This window comes from Triturus cristatus, chromosome 3_1 (genome assembly GCF_964204655.1).
Source record: "Triturus cristatus chromosome 3_1, aTriCri1.1, whole genome shotgun sequence".
In the NCBI taxonomy this organism is placed as follows: domain Eukaryota; kingdom Metazoa; phylum Chordata; class Amphibia; order Caudata; family Salamandridae; genus Triturus; species Triturus cristatus.
The window spans coordinates 303,960,087-303,973,865 of NC_140583.1; the positions used below are offsets into that span (position 1 = coordinate 303,960,087).

The 13,779-nt window shown below is 48.0% G+C and overlaps 1 protein-coding gene across 6 annotated transcripts in view; it reads left to right on the plus strand.

Moving 5' to 3' along the window:
• The window catches only part of MYO9A (myosin IXA), a 1,236,948-nt gene that overhangs the window by 1,184,961 nt on the left and 38,208 nt on the right, over window positions 1-13,779 (plus strand). Inside the window, exon 41 of one of the 6 annotated variants that reach the window (XM_085643969.1) lies at window positions 9,490-9,543. The exons of the other annotated variants lie outside the window; for them this stretch is intronic. Within the exon in view, the coding sequence (XP_085500095.1) occupies window positions 9,490-9,543 (54 nt within the window). The remainder of the gene's footprint in view (window positions 1-9,489; window positions 9,544-13,779) is intronic. 6 annotated transcript variants of the gene reach the window in all.

Here is a 13,779-nt window from a genome sequence, read left to right on the forward strand (position 1 = left end):
GACATTTATCTGAAGAGTAGAATATCAGGAGTGGTAAATGCACACCATTAACTTTTTATCTACTGTACGTAAACCTTAGTGATGTGCAATACATATTTTTACATGGACTGCTTCAAAGAAGAGTTTTAACTGCTGGGAAATAATGAATCATTACTTTAAAGAACACATTCTTTAAATTTAGAACGGTGCAAAGAAGCAAGTTAGTAGTAGGATAGAAGGATGAACAAATTGACAGGAATTGACGGGAGAAGGTAAATATAATTAAAGCTGATTTTTTATAAGCACTGGAAAAACACCAGCCTTGTGACTTTTTTACATGGCAAAAAAAGGATAAAAAACACAAATAAACACGGATTTGTATAATTTTGGAGAACATAGGAAAACACTGGAATTTACAGTGAATAGAAAGTTAATTATGCTGACCTCCCAGTCCCCTTTAGAGCGCTTGTGGCTTTCAAGGCATTTGGGTGCTTTTTAAAACAAGCATTTGCCATGCAACAGGTCTCGCAATTGCGAGATTTTGACCCATTGCAATAATAAAAGGCATTGTCATTTACAATACCAATAGGTCAAAGTTTCTAAAATCCGAGACGTATTGGATTGCAAATGCTTGTTGTTTACAATCGCCCGAGGTGTGCTTTCATGTGAATAGAGGCCACTCCGCTTTCTTTAGACGGGCTGTAGCTAAAGGTCAGCGGCCACTATTAAAGCGCGGTATGGGGCGCTTTTACCCAAAAAGCATTTGTTTGTCAAGTTGACAAATAAATGCTTTTCTTTGTAACAGCTCCCTGTGAAAGCGCTCATGGCGCTCTGAATGTTGCAGGAAAGCATGTTGTGACTGCAGTATCAGAAACATTTAAATAAAATAGTGCTTACAGTGTAAATAAGTCGTACCATGTAACAACCGAAATAAAAGGGCCAGTCCTCATGGGAGGTTACAAATGAAGACAAGGCAGTACTAAGGAGGGACTAACAAGCCTATTAACAAATCAGAAGCCAGCATTTACGAAGGACATTGACATAAGCCAATGACAAATATGGGTGGAGAGTGCATGGGGCTTCAAGTCCATACTCCAATACAGCATGGCCTGCAGCACATGCACTTCGCAGGCTCGACCTAAAAAACATAAATACAGGAAATTAGGAAATAAAATAAATCAATCATATGCTGCCATCTCTTGTGTACCTCTACCACTTACTGATATAAATGTAAAAGCATTATAATGATGCCCTCACATTTACCTACTTAGTTCTGCCACACCCAGATTGAAGTTCCTAACCTGTGTAGAAATGGTAACTGTGCTGCAGGTGGTGGTTGTCAGTGTTGATACGGATTCTAAAGCTATATTATTGTCGCTGGAGGAGTGAGAGTTTGCATTCTGGTAACATTAGCAAATGTATGGACTATCCATCTTTTAGTTTTTAGTTGTCTGTTTACTATGAGTAAAACCTGCACAGTAATGTCCGTGGTTTAAAAAGAGCTGTTTTGACTTTCCCTTTCAAAGAAGTGAAGATATTTTCTGCTGGAAAAAAAAAAAAGAAGGAAGTAAAATTGTCTGTTTCTGTAACCCAAGATTACTTTGGAATTAGAGGAAGGAGAATCCAGAGAGTAACCTTATGATGGTGGAAAAGTGTATAGTTTGTACAGGGCCTGGTTCTTACTAACCCTCTAGGCTGAGGCAATAGTCTCTAAGAATGTAACCTTCCAAGTTAGGTGTTAAAAGGTCTGACTTCTTCATACATTCAAATGGATGACCCATCAATTTGGCACAGGTTGTGTTATGTTCCCAAAGATAAGCTGGCATCGGTACTGGGGAGGGGGACCTGTGGAGTACTCCACTTTGATTTTTCAAAAGCTCATTAATCATTGCAAAGCGGGTAAGGGATGTTGGAGAATGCTTTTTACTGTATGCTATAATGACATCTAAATGTACTTTCAATGAGAAAGAATTGAAACCAGGTTTAATTAACTAAAGAACAGTAAGTACTAATGCCTATTTCTGGTATGTACGTGGGTCACCGTTCTTGATCAGATATACTATACTGTGCCTCTTCCTTTGAAAGAATAAAGAAAATATAATTTTATTGAAGCTCTTTTGGCTTCCTTCAAGCGGTCCATGCCTTTTGCGGAAACACTCAGATAGCCATACTTCTTTGTGCTTATGGAGCCAAACTTTAAGTGGAGATATTGAGTGCTCATGAGCTCAATAAATGTATTGGTACTGAAAAACTGTGACTCATTTTCCCTTCACCATAGTGATTTTCCTGGAGAACCTGTAAACTGACCTCTCCCACAGGATAGCTCAGTGCTGGGGGAATACAAGCTGTACCAAAGTGGCAAAGAAGAGTAAAAAGCTAAAGCTTTTCTTTAGCAAGGCAATATGATTATTCAAAACAATTCTGCAGTGCCAGGTCACCACACGTTAAGTAATTATGCCTAGCTATTTCTGGATTTCATACTTTTGAAATATAGTCTCGAAGATAGCTGTTGGATCACCGCAGAAGTCCCATTACACATTATCTTTCTAGTAGGTGCACTATTAGGAGCATTAATAAAGTAAAGAGAGGGATGTGCATTGGATACATTTCTCACTTTATGCTCTTCCTTTTTCCCAAATAGTTATAATTTGCCTATACGGACAGCTTGGATCAGAAAACTTCTAAAAGTATGCTATCACTTTAAAGAGTTTTTGGCACATTCTTCTCTGTATCAGCACTTTATTGGCATTGCTTAAAAGATTACAGCCAGTACAAGACAAAATAATATTATGCTGCTCTTTTTTCACATATTGCATATATCTTGTGTTGTCTTAGTTATAATTTTTTTTACTCTTCTTGTGCTGTGCTCTAAATCCAGTTAGCTGCCCTCCATAAATAGTTTTTTCTACTTTAACATGACCTGAGCTTAAAGTTCTTAGCAGTTGCTTTAACTTAGATCTCCCCAATAACTGGTGCCTACAATAATTTCTCATTTTTGTTGGCTAAAGGAAATTGTTGTTATGCTCTGCTTCTTCAAAGACGATTAATAAATCCGCTCCCTGAAATATCTATATCTGCATTGCTTGCTCTCTGATTTGTGATGATGTGCTATTTCCTGTCTTTGTCTTGGTTGCATATTGGGGCATCTGCCTGTAGTCTATATCTGATAGAGACATCTAGCCACAGATTTCTTACCCCATGCGTCAGACTGGATCTGGAAATTATTTGTGAGCTGTTCTCCTTGGCGCCGGTAGGTGGTGTTGTACAGCTCCATGTAGTATCATCGGTGGCGTCTCAGCCAGAAGTGATGTGCAAACCCCAGTTCTTTGCTTTCCATGCCAGTCAGCACCAGCCCCATGCCTCCCCGAGTTTCCGAGAGCCTGGAGAGAACCTCGCCCAACTCATTGAGTTCTATGAGGCCATGCACCTCTTATTTGGGCAGCCTGCGTGCGTGCCTTTGGGCCACGTGGGTTCTGGAGGGGCCCCTACTGGTTCTCTGCCAGCGGCTCCACCCTGCTGCAGTCGGACCCCTTGGATCCACAGATGAATCCAGACCGCCGCCGGTCACACCGGCTGTTTTCCGTCACCAGGTCAATACCCGAGCACTATTCTTATGAGTTCAGACTTGGGGAAGATTGTGAGGGACCGCTGGGCCCTAAAGAATACTAGCCCCTAGACCTCAACATGGACTGGTGTGAGGAATTAGCGGACTCCAGCAGACTGGACCCCTCTCCAGATACTGGCATGCTCTCTCCCTCTACCGTGGCTATGGAGGTTTTTTTTTTTGCTGTGGTGGTGGGAATGGGGGCTGAGGACTTGAACCTTAGCCTACTCTCAGTGGTAGTCAAGACTAACGTCTTGTCGGAGGTGCTTCAGCTGGGAGTGACCCCTCAGAACCACTTCTCCCATTCAGTGAAGCCCTCACGGACATGCTGCTGGGGATTTGGTCCAAACCCTGCCCAGGGGCTTGTGTGAACAGGACGATTGCCCGCCGCCACTTCCCCGCCACAGTGGACCCCAATTTCATCACGCAACCCCCTACCCGGGAGAGCTGGGAATTAAGGTGGCTTGTTGGTCCAAGTTTCCACCTCCCTTGTAAATCCTGGTGCTTTCCCAATCACCCCACCTGGACGCCTTAGGAAAGAAAATGTTTTCTTCCACCAGCCTGGCAATGCGGTCTGTGAACACTGCGTACCTTTTGTGCTGTTACTCCCATTCCTTGTGGAATTGGGATGCACAGGTACTGCCTATTGTTCCAGAGGTGGCTCGAGCCATACTCTCTCAAGCCATGATCGATGGAAGAGATGTAGCTAAGTTAACAATTCGATGTGGACTCGACACGACTGACTCGCTGGGTGGAGCGGTTTCTTCAGTGGCCTTACAGCTCCAGGCCTGGCTGAGAACTGGCTTTTCCAGGAAGGTCCAAGTGTCACTTATTGACATGCACTTTGGTGGCTCCCATCTCTTCGTAGACCAGCCTGTCTCAGCGCTGGAGCGCTTCAAGGATAGCAGAGCTATGGCCAGGTCCTTGGACCTTTCCATGGCCCCTCACTAACCCAAGTTCGCCTTTCCCTTTTTTCATGGACACGGAAGGGCCTTCCAGCCACATATTTACCAGCCCAGTGACCTCGGTAAGCAAGCTTCCCAGCCTCTGCGTGGCCGAGGAAGCGGTACCCACAAACCGCTTGGCTCGAGCAGCCAAAGGTCGGGACAGTGCACCGCTCCCCCGGCAGCTGCAGCCTCCTAACCCCTTTAGTTTGCCTCTTAGCCTTATGAGCACCTAGTGGGAGGCAGGATACGCCATTACCTGCACCACTGGAGGTGGATAACCTCATATCAATGGTTTCTTCCGATTGTCCGAAGGGCCTACTCCTTCCCCTTCATGGCTGCCTCTCCACCCATGCCACCACCTTGTGACAGACTGACGGAGGACCAGTTCTTCTTGCTCTGCCAGGAAGTGACGGTGCTCTTAGCCAAGTGTGCCATAGTGAGGGTGCCAAAGCAAGAAGTAGGTTGTGGTTGTTATTCCCGTTACTTTCTGGTGCCTAAGAAGGAAGGAGGCCTTCGTCCTATCCTAGACCTTCACCCTCTCAATTTCTTCCTCGAGAAGGAGAAGTTCAAAATGCTCATGCACACTCAAGTCCTGTCTGCCCTGGACCCAGGAGACTGGATGGTAGCGTTGGACTTGCAGGACGCATGCTTCCATATTCCATCCTGCCAGCCCACAGACATTTCCTGTTTTTCAGTATGGGCCAACCGCACTTTCAGTTTATCATGCTTCCTTTTGGCTTTGCCAAGGCCCCTTGGGTGTTCACCAAGGTGACGGCGGTGGTTGCAGCTCATCTGCAGAGATCAGGGGTGCCAGTCTTCCCCTATCTTGATGGCTGGCTGTTGAAGTCGGGCTCGCCCAGGGCTGTATTCTCCCACCTCCAGACTACAACAAGCTTCCTGCACTCACTGGGGTTCACTATAAACGTGCGGAAGTCACACCTGACTCCTTCTGTCGCTCCTTTTTATCGGAGCTGGACACAGTGCAGTTTTGGGCCTATCCTCCCGTACAGCGACATATTCAGGCTAGGATACCCATGTTTCAGCCTGGATTTCAGTGAGACTGACTGAGGCTGCATGGCCTCCTGGATCCTGCTTGTTACATATGCCCCCTGGCATATAGGGGCTCTGCAGTGGGACCTGAAGTTTCAGTGGGCGCAGCATCAGGGGAATCTCTTTATTATGGTCCAGGTCTCGGAGGAAAATGCGAAAGATCTGCAGTGGCGGTTAACAAACGGCGATTGGGTCAGCGGCATACCTTCTCCCGTCCCCAACCAGATCTGACAGTGGTGACAGATGAGTAATTCCCTGGATGGGACAGCCATCTGGGAGATATGGAGATAAGAGTCCTCTGGCCTCCGGCAGAATCCGAACTCCACATCAACCTACTGGAGCTCTGGGCGATCTTGCTGGCAGTGAAAGCCTGTCAGCCCTCCATCAAGGGACGTCTAGTACACAGACAACACCACCGCCATGTGATACTGCAACAAACAGGAAGGGGTGGGGTTGTGGACAATAGGCTCTGTGTTTCTATACATGGCTGGAATGTCAGGGCATTTCCCTGATGGTTCAACACCTGGCAGGCTCTCTGAATGCCAGAGTGGACAAACTCAGTGAAAGATGCCTAGCGGATTATAAATGGGGTCTCCATCCGGTGGTGGTGTTGCAAGGTTTCTTTCAGCTGTGGGGAGAGTCTTGGTTGATCTTTTCACCACTGCCAAAAACACACAGTGTCAGCAGTTCTGCACCCTGGAGTTTCCAATGCGGCTCTTGCTCAGAGACACTTTTTGTCTTGAGTGGGGCCTTCTGTACGCCTTTCCCCCCATACTATTCCTGCCCAGAGTTCTCAAGAAGATCAAGAACGACTGGGATCAAGTACTCCTTGTGGCTCTTGACTGGGCTCGGAGAGTTTGGAATCCTGAGCTGTTGAGCATGGCCATTGGGCCTCCGATCAGAATGCTTCTTCAGGAAGATCTTCTGTCGCAGCAGCATGGAAGGGTTCTCCACCCGAACCTGTCAATGCTCTGCCTTCTTGCGTGGAGATTGAGCGGCAACGGTTGAAAGCTTTTGACCTTGTAATGTAATGTAATGTAAAAGAAACTTGTAAAGCGCGACGTTCACCATGCGGTTTTTTGGCGCTAGGGTAAGCAGCTACCTGGGGAGGAAGGGGTGGGAGAAAAAGAAGGGGGAGAAGTTAGTTATAAGCGAAACGGAAGAAGTGAGTCTTGAGAAGAGATCTAAAGTGGGGATAAGATGGGGCCAATCTTATATCCAAGGGGAGAATGTTCCAAAAAGACGGGGCGAGAAACGAAAATCTAAGACCGCCCCATTTCTTGCGCTTAATTCTGGGAACTTTGAGGAGGGCCAGATGGGCCGAGCGCAGATTGCGAGTAGGAACATAGGGGTGGATGAGAGAAGAAATAAACACAGGGCTGAGACCAGCCAAGGATTTGAAGATGAGGCACCCCAGCTTGAATTTGCAACGTTCTGAGACAGGGAGCCAATGCAAGGATTTTAACAAAGGGCGAGTGTGACAGTGCCTAGGTTGATGGAAAATGAGGCGGGCTGCCTGATTCTGGACGAGTTGCAAGCGCTTTTGCTGATAGTCAGGGATGCCTACATATAGGGAATTGGCGTAGTCGATTCTGGAAATCACTAGAGCTAAGAGGGCCAGAGTGAGGGCTTCCGTAGTAAGAAAGCGAGCAATTTTGCGGATTTTACGCAGCTGAAAAAAACAGGCAGAGACAGTGGCGTTAATCTGAGGTTTCATTGAGAGGTCATTACTGATGATGACTCCCAGACTTTTTGCCGAGGTGGAAGGACGGGGAGGCGAACCCAGACTGATGGGCCAGAAGTTAGAGTTCCAAGGATTGGAAGGGCCTCCGACAAGAACCAGTTCGGTCTTGTCGGGAATCAGTTTCAAATGGTTAGCCCCCATCCAGTTTCTGATGTGACAGAGGGTGGTTTGAAAATCGGTAATTGACTGGTCCGAGGAGTCGATATTGAAAACTAATTGAATGTCGTCTGCATAATTAAATGCAGATACATTTTTGTCTCGGAGAGAGCTGATCAGGGGAGTGAGGTAAAGATTGAAAAGTAGAGGGGACAAGGAGGATCCCTGAGGCACACCACAGGTCAAATCGACCTTGTCTGCGGAGAACTGTGACAGACGAACCGCTTGTTGGCGGCGGGAGAGAAACGAGCGAACCCAATCAAGGGCAGTACCCTCGATCCCGGCCTGTCTGACACGGTCGACCAAGATCGCATGGTCGACCGTGTCAAAGGCGGCCGACAAGTCCAGGAGAACCAGGGCCTGGCAGATGACCTTCTGCCCGAAGTCTGCATTGTTATTTTGGCAGCCAGGCATCCCTCCACCAAGACCTGCCGTTGGGGCAAGTTTGTGGAATTGTGTGCAGAAAACCTGTTGACCATCTTTCTGCTCCCCTCTCTCAGGTCCTTGACTTTATCCTTTCTCTTGCTCAGCAGGGCTCTGCTCTGGGCAACCTAAAGAACTATCTTTCTGCCATCCCAGCCTTTCTTCGGTTGCCTGATCAGCCATCCCTCTCCAAATCCCCCTGTTGTATTCTTGAAATGTTTGCAACACGTTTCTACCTTCACCTTTCATCATGCCTCAGTGGCACCTTAATCTGTTTTTAATTTTTCTGATGTGCGCTGCCTTTGAGCCATTGCACAATTGTCCTCTCAGGCTTCTTACCATGAAGACTGCTTTCCTGGTGGCAATGCCATCTGCCTGGAGGGTCAGTGAGCTTTAGGTTTTGTCATCCAAGCCTCCGTACCAGCACAACTACCCAGACAAGCTGGTTCTTTGCAATACAGCTTCCTTTCTGCGAAACGTTTTCACTCCCTTTCACTTAGGCCTGTCCATCACCTTGCCTACATTATACGCTCCGCCACATCTCTCCAAGGAAGAGGAGTGACTTCACTGTCTAGACCTAAAATGAGTGTTGTTCTGTCTTGACTATTTGAAAGAACTCAGGGTGGATGACCAACTCTTCGTGGGGTATGTTGGAGCGAAGAAGGGAAAGGCTGTGCAGAAATGGACCATCTCCCGATGGATCATGCTTTTCATTAAAATCTGCTACGCATTGGCCAAGAAGCAACGCCCCTGAGGGCTTGCGTACAATTCCACCAGAGCCAGATCTGCGACCACTGCGTTAGCATGTGAAGGCCTGGTCCGTCACATCTGCCAGGCAGTAATGTGGGTCTCTCTGCACTCCTTCAGACACTACTGCCTGGACAGTCAGGTCTTTTGAGACCAGCACTTTGCCTATTCGGTCCTGCAGGACCGTTTGGTGTGAAATTGTTTTGCAGACCCACCTCCGGCGACCTATTAATTTGGTATCTATTCTATGATAAGGAAGCTGCGACTAGAAGTCCCTATCAAGTGAACAAGTTACTTACCTTTGGTAACGCCTTACCTGGTAAGTAACTACCCTTTAGGACGCTAGTTTTCCTCACCAGTGGTCATTGTTCTTCATGGCTCTTTGCTCTTGGTGTGAAAAGTCTCATAAAGCAACTGACGTCAGCACACATATGTAGGGTAACTATATAGGCTCCACGCTCGTTACTTTGGCGCCGACGAACGCATGCATAGCCAAACAAAACCATCTACTGGTACGCAAGGGTTCTGGATCCAGTCTGATGCCTGGGAATAATTCTGCGGTAATGACACTGCGGCTACATGGAGTCTCTACCAGATAAGGCTTTACCAAAGGTAAGTAACTTGTTATTCTTGAATATTGTTCCTATGGCTCATTTAGCTATAGCTTGATGCTCTCCTCTCATGCCTTTGTTGCTTGAGGATGATTTTTCTCCTTTGAACTTCTGGGTCATCATGCCGGAGCAGTTGACTAACACATCTCATGATAAATACTCACATTTCTGGCTCAGCATGTGCAATCTAACCTTTTTCCTTTCCTTTCCCTTCCCTTTCTAATCCAGAAACCTGTACTAATTGCAGTTAGATTTATGAGCATAACCCGCAGCTCTCTTCCGGTATGTATCGTCTTCACAATCCCTATCCAAGTCTCACGTGTCTGGCAGCATTGTTTGTAACTCCACTCATTACAACTCTGTGATCATCCTCCATACATCGTCCCTACCATTCACTTCAACATTTCCTGCTGAGTTCTGGGATGGGGTGTCTACTAATAACAGAGCAGAAATTGGGGTCAGTGGTATCACAATAAAGTACGACTCATTCGTAACATTACAAGTTAGATGGAAACAAATGATCCATCGCAGCAGGAGTTATGTTCTCTATATTTTTTAGATGTCCTTGCTTGTCCAATCTGTTCTCTGACTTCGAGTTATCTGGCTTTGGTGCTTAGGCGAAACTAACATTTACACTGTTTGTAGTCTGGTTAAAATACTTTATGTATTGTATGAGCATCTGTAAATTATTTCCTCCACCTTGGAGTACTCCAACAAGCATGTAGCTAACACTCATTAATTTGTACATTTTAGTAGACTCCCATACCCAATTGGCAGACCGATGTACACATTGTTAATGCTTATAGTGTTGTTCTTGGTAACTCTCCAGTTTCCTCCTGGAAGTATTACAGGTTTTTATTTCTACTAACACATGCATAAAGTTTTTAGGTCTGTTTTTAAAAAGCTTACAGTAATACTTGGTTAAAGATCATGCTAGCATGCCCGAGTGTTGTATATTAATAGTTTCTCAAATAATAATTTAGGTGCGCTGTGTGTCTGTCTTTCAACAAAAACATTTGAGGAAAAGAAACACCTCAATGACTTGTGAAATGTGAGTCATGCCTTGAGAATGTCTACATTGGACAGCTATAATCTGCTATAATGTTTTTCTCTTCATTTGATGATCTGTCATCAGGCTGGGCACCCCATGAAACCTGAGAAAGACAGTGGACAATGGACTTGTTAAGTCCAGCATTATCTTGGCACTGCCTTGAATAAAGGCTTGGAGAAGTTGATTCACACACACTATTGATTGCTGAAATCCGTTTGTGTTCAGTGGAAGGCAGATCATTGTTAGTTTTGTAATCGTTAACTTGAAATACCTTCTCAAACAAGCAGTAATCACTTAACGACAATTTTAAATACCTACTTTTTAAAGCCATTTTTTTGTCTAGCATTGAATCTTTATAGGTTCACACACTTGAAATATTATTCCTTGGTGTTGGTTGGAGTGCCACGGTAATCTTACTTCTAGATGCAGATTCTCACCTTTTGAATGTTCCCTAGGCGATAGACTGGATACAGAAACGTTTTGTTTGTAGTACCTCTGCGTGCTGGATGATGACACTGTTCAGCTTTGCTCTGTCACCTTTCCGCTCTGGAATTGCCATGTGGGGCCTATAAAGGGACACCTCCACTCCCATGCGCGGACGTCAGTTCCTTACGCTTCTCTTGACACCGATCCAGAGCTTATCTCATCCCTCGGAAAATGCTTTTTGTGAAGTGTCCCACAAATTTTCAGCTGTGTGCAAGGAATGGCACCCCTCAGACAACAGGTTTTAGGCACTGTAAGGACTGTCGCAAACCGATGTCTGTGATAGATTCCCATCAGCTTTGCCTGTGGTATCTAAAAGATACCATTAGTTATAGATTCCCTACCTTTGAATTACCCATAGGCGTCAGACTGAATCCGGAGAATTTTTCTGTAGCAGTACTCCTACACGTCGGTAGGTGGTGTTGGTCAGTTCCATGTCCGGCTTCGTGGTTGCCGGGATGACGTTGCGGTGTCTACTTAGACGCCACCCCTGCGCACTGACGTCAGTTCTTTACTTTTCTGCGCCAGCCAGCGCAGATCCAGGGAGAGCGTGCCCCTAAGTCACTTTTTGACTAACCCTTTTTCAACTTTTGTTGACGTCTTTTTTGAATCTTTGTCTCCTGGTAGCATGAAGGATGTCCCTTCGTCGGACCGGCTTCAAGCCTTGTGACTCATGTCACAAGTTTATGTCCATCACGGATCCACACCTCGTGTGCCTCTGGTGCCTGGAGTGCGACCACGACCCGAAGTCGTGCTTCAACTGCCGGGCCATGAATCCGAAGTCTTATCGGGAGCGGTCCCGAAAGCTCTTGGAGGCCCAGCAGTCCGCTCTGCGTTGTTCGAGGTCCCGGTGGAGAGGAAGGCCTCGGGACCGGTTCCGGAGCCACCACTACTCATCATCAAAGTCTTTGCACTCCTCGGGTAAGCCGAAGCAGAAAACAAAGGCGAAGAAGCATTGTCGCTCTTTGCCTTCTCCCCATCCATCTGCCGACGCGAGACCCGGAGCTTCGTGGCTCTCCAGCCCCATCTTCAGGGCCTGCTTCTGGGATAGTTACGCGCTTCCCTCCATTTCCCAGAGCCGGAGTGTCCCCTGCCCAGCTTAGAGCCTTTTACGAGGCTCTTCAGAACAATTTTGGGCAGCCCGACTCTGCAGGTGCGCCTCTGGGCCGCATGGACTCAGCTGGGGGCCCTGGGACTTCGATGCCGCCGGCTTCTGCACCAGAGGGCCCCCTAGGATTCAGACCTGGATCCGGATCGGCGCCGGTCAACCTCATGGTACCTTTCCTGGCGCTGGTTCAAGTGACGATGCCCCCGATGCCGGTTGTGCCCCCAACCAACCTCAGCCTCACCTCCGACTTGGTGCCGGACCGACGTTGCTCGACCCCAGAGGGTACTTTTGTACCGCTGTTCAACCCTGGTGTTCCCTATCGCCCTGAGTGGCAGCCCGAGGAGGGTGAGGAGGACTGGGAGGGGTCTGGAGACCTTTTAGCTGACCAGCTTGAGGAGCCGGACTGGAGAGAGGAACTGGGTGATGCCAGTGGTCGGAAAACTCCTCCCCAGACCTTGGCATGCTCTCCCTCCCCTACCGTGCCTACGGGGGAGGGAGCTTCTTAAGCAGTGGTGTTGCGTAGGGCGGCTGAGGCCTTGGGCCTTGAGCTTCCTATGGTGGCGGTCAGGACTAACCTCCTGACAGAGGTACTTTAACCGGCAGCAGCCTCTTTGGAGCCCCTGATGCCTTTTAATGAAGCCCTCACAGACATCCTTCTGGGCACTTGGTCCAAGCCCAGCACAGGGGCTCCTGTGGACAGGATGATTGCCCAACGCCACCACCCGGCCAAGGTGACCCACTGTTCCTCTTTCAACACCCCACTCCTGAGAGCTTGGTGGTCTAAGCCTTGTCTTCTAAGGGCGCATTCCCTACTGCTCCCCCAGATGGGGAATCCAAGAAGCTGGACCACCTTGGGAACAAGATGTTTTCTTCCACCAGCTTAGCGCTGCGGTCGGTGAACACCGTATGCCTCTTGGGCTATTATTCCCATAGTGTGGAATACGGTTGCGCATGTGCTGCCTCAGTGCCTGCAAGAGGCCTGGGCCATTCTCACCCACGCTGTGGCAGAGGGTCGAGACACAGCTAAGTTCGCCATTCGGTGTGAGCTGGATAACGCCGACTCTCTAGGCAGTAGCCTTGCGGCGCTACACCTGGTTGAGGACGTCTGGTTTCTCTGGGGATATTCAGTCCACCCTTTTGGACATGCCCTTTAATGGTCATCGCCTGTTCTGCAAAAAGGCGGACTCGGCACTTGAGCGCTTTGAGGATTCTAGGCCGTGGCCAGATCGTTGGGCCTCGCTGCAACCTCTCGCCCCACTCAAGTCCGCCTTTTACACCTTTCGTAGCTACGGAAGTGGTGACCCACAAGGTTCCACCTAATCTGGCCACAGGGCAGCGCAAGCTACCCAGCCTCTGCGTGGCCGCAGACATGGGACTCAACTGTGCGGGTCTGGGGGCCAGCAGATGTGCCAGTCCACCCATGCCCCCCTGCAGCAGCCTCCAAAACCTGCTAATCCCTTTCATGGCCACCAGACGCCAGTGAGCCGCAGGATTCACCATCACCTCCTCCACTGGTAAAACATCACGTCGGACAGGTGGGTTTTGCAGATAGTTTGAAGGGGCTACTCCCTCTCCGTCAAGACTAACCCTCCTTCCATGCCACGAACACTCCATCGTATGTCAGAGGATCACTTGGCCCTTCTCCACCAGGATGTTGCAGCTTTCTTGGCCAAGGGAGCTATTGAAAGGGTCCCTGTACCAGAAATAGGTTGTGGTTGTTACTCCTACTACTTTCTGGTACCCAAGAAGGACAAAGTCCTGCGTCCTATCTTAGACCTCAGGGCCCTCAACGGCTTCATCAAGAAGGAGAAGTTCAAAATGCTCACATTGGCTCAGGTCTTGTCTGCCCTCGATCCCGGAGAGGGGATGATTCTGT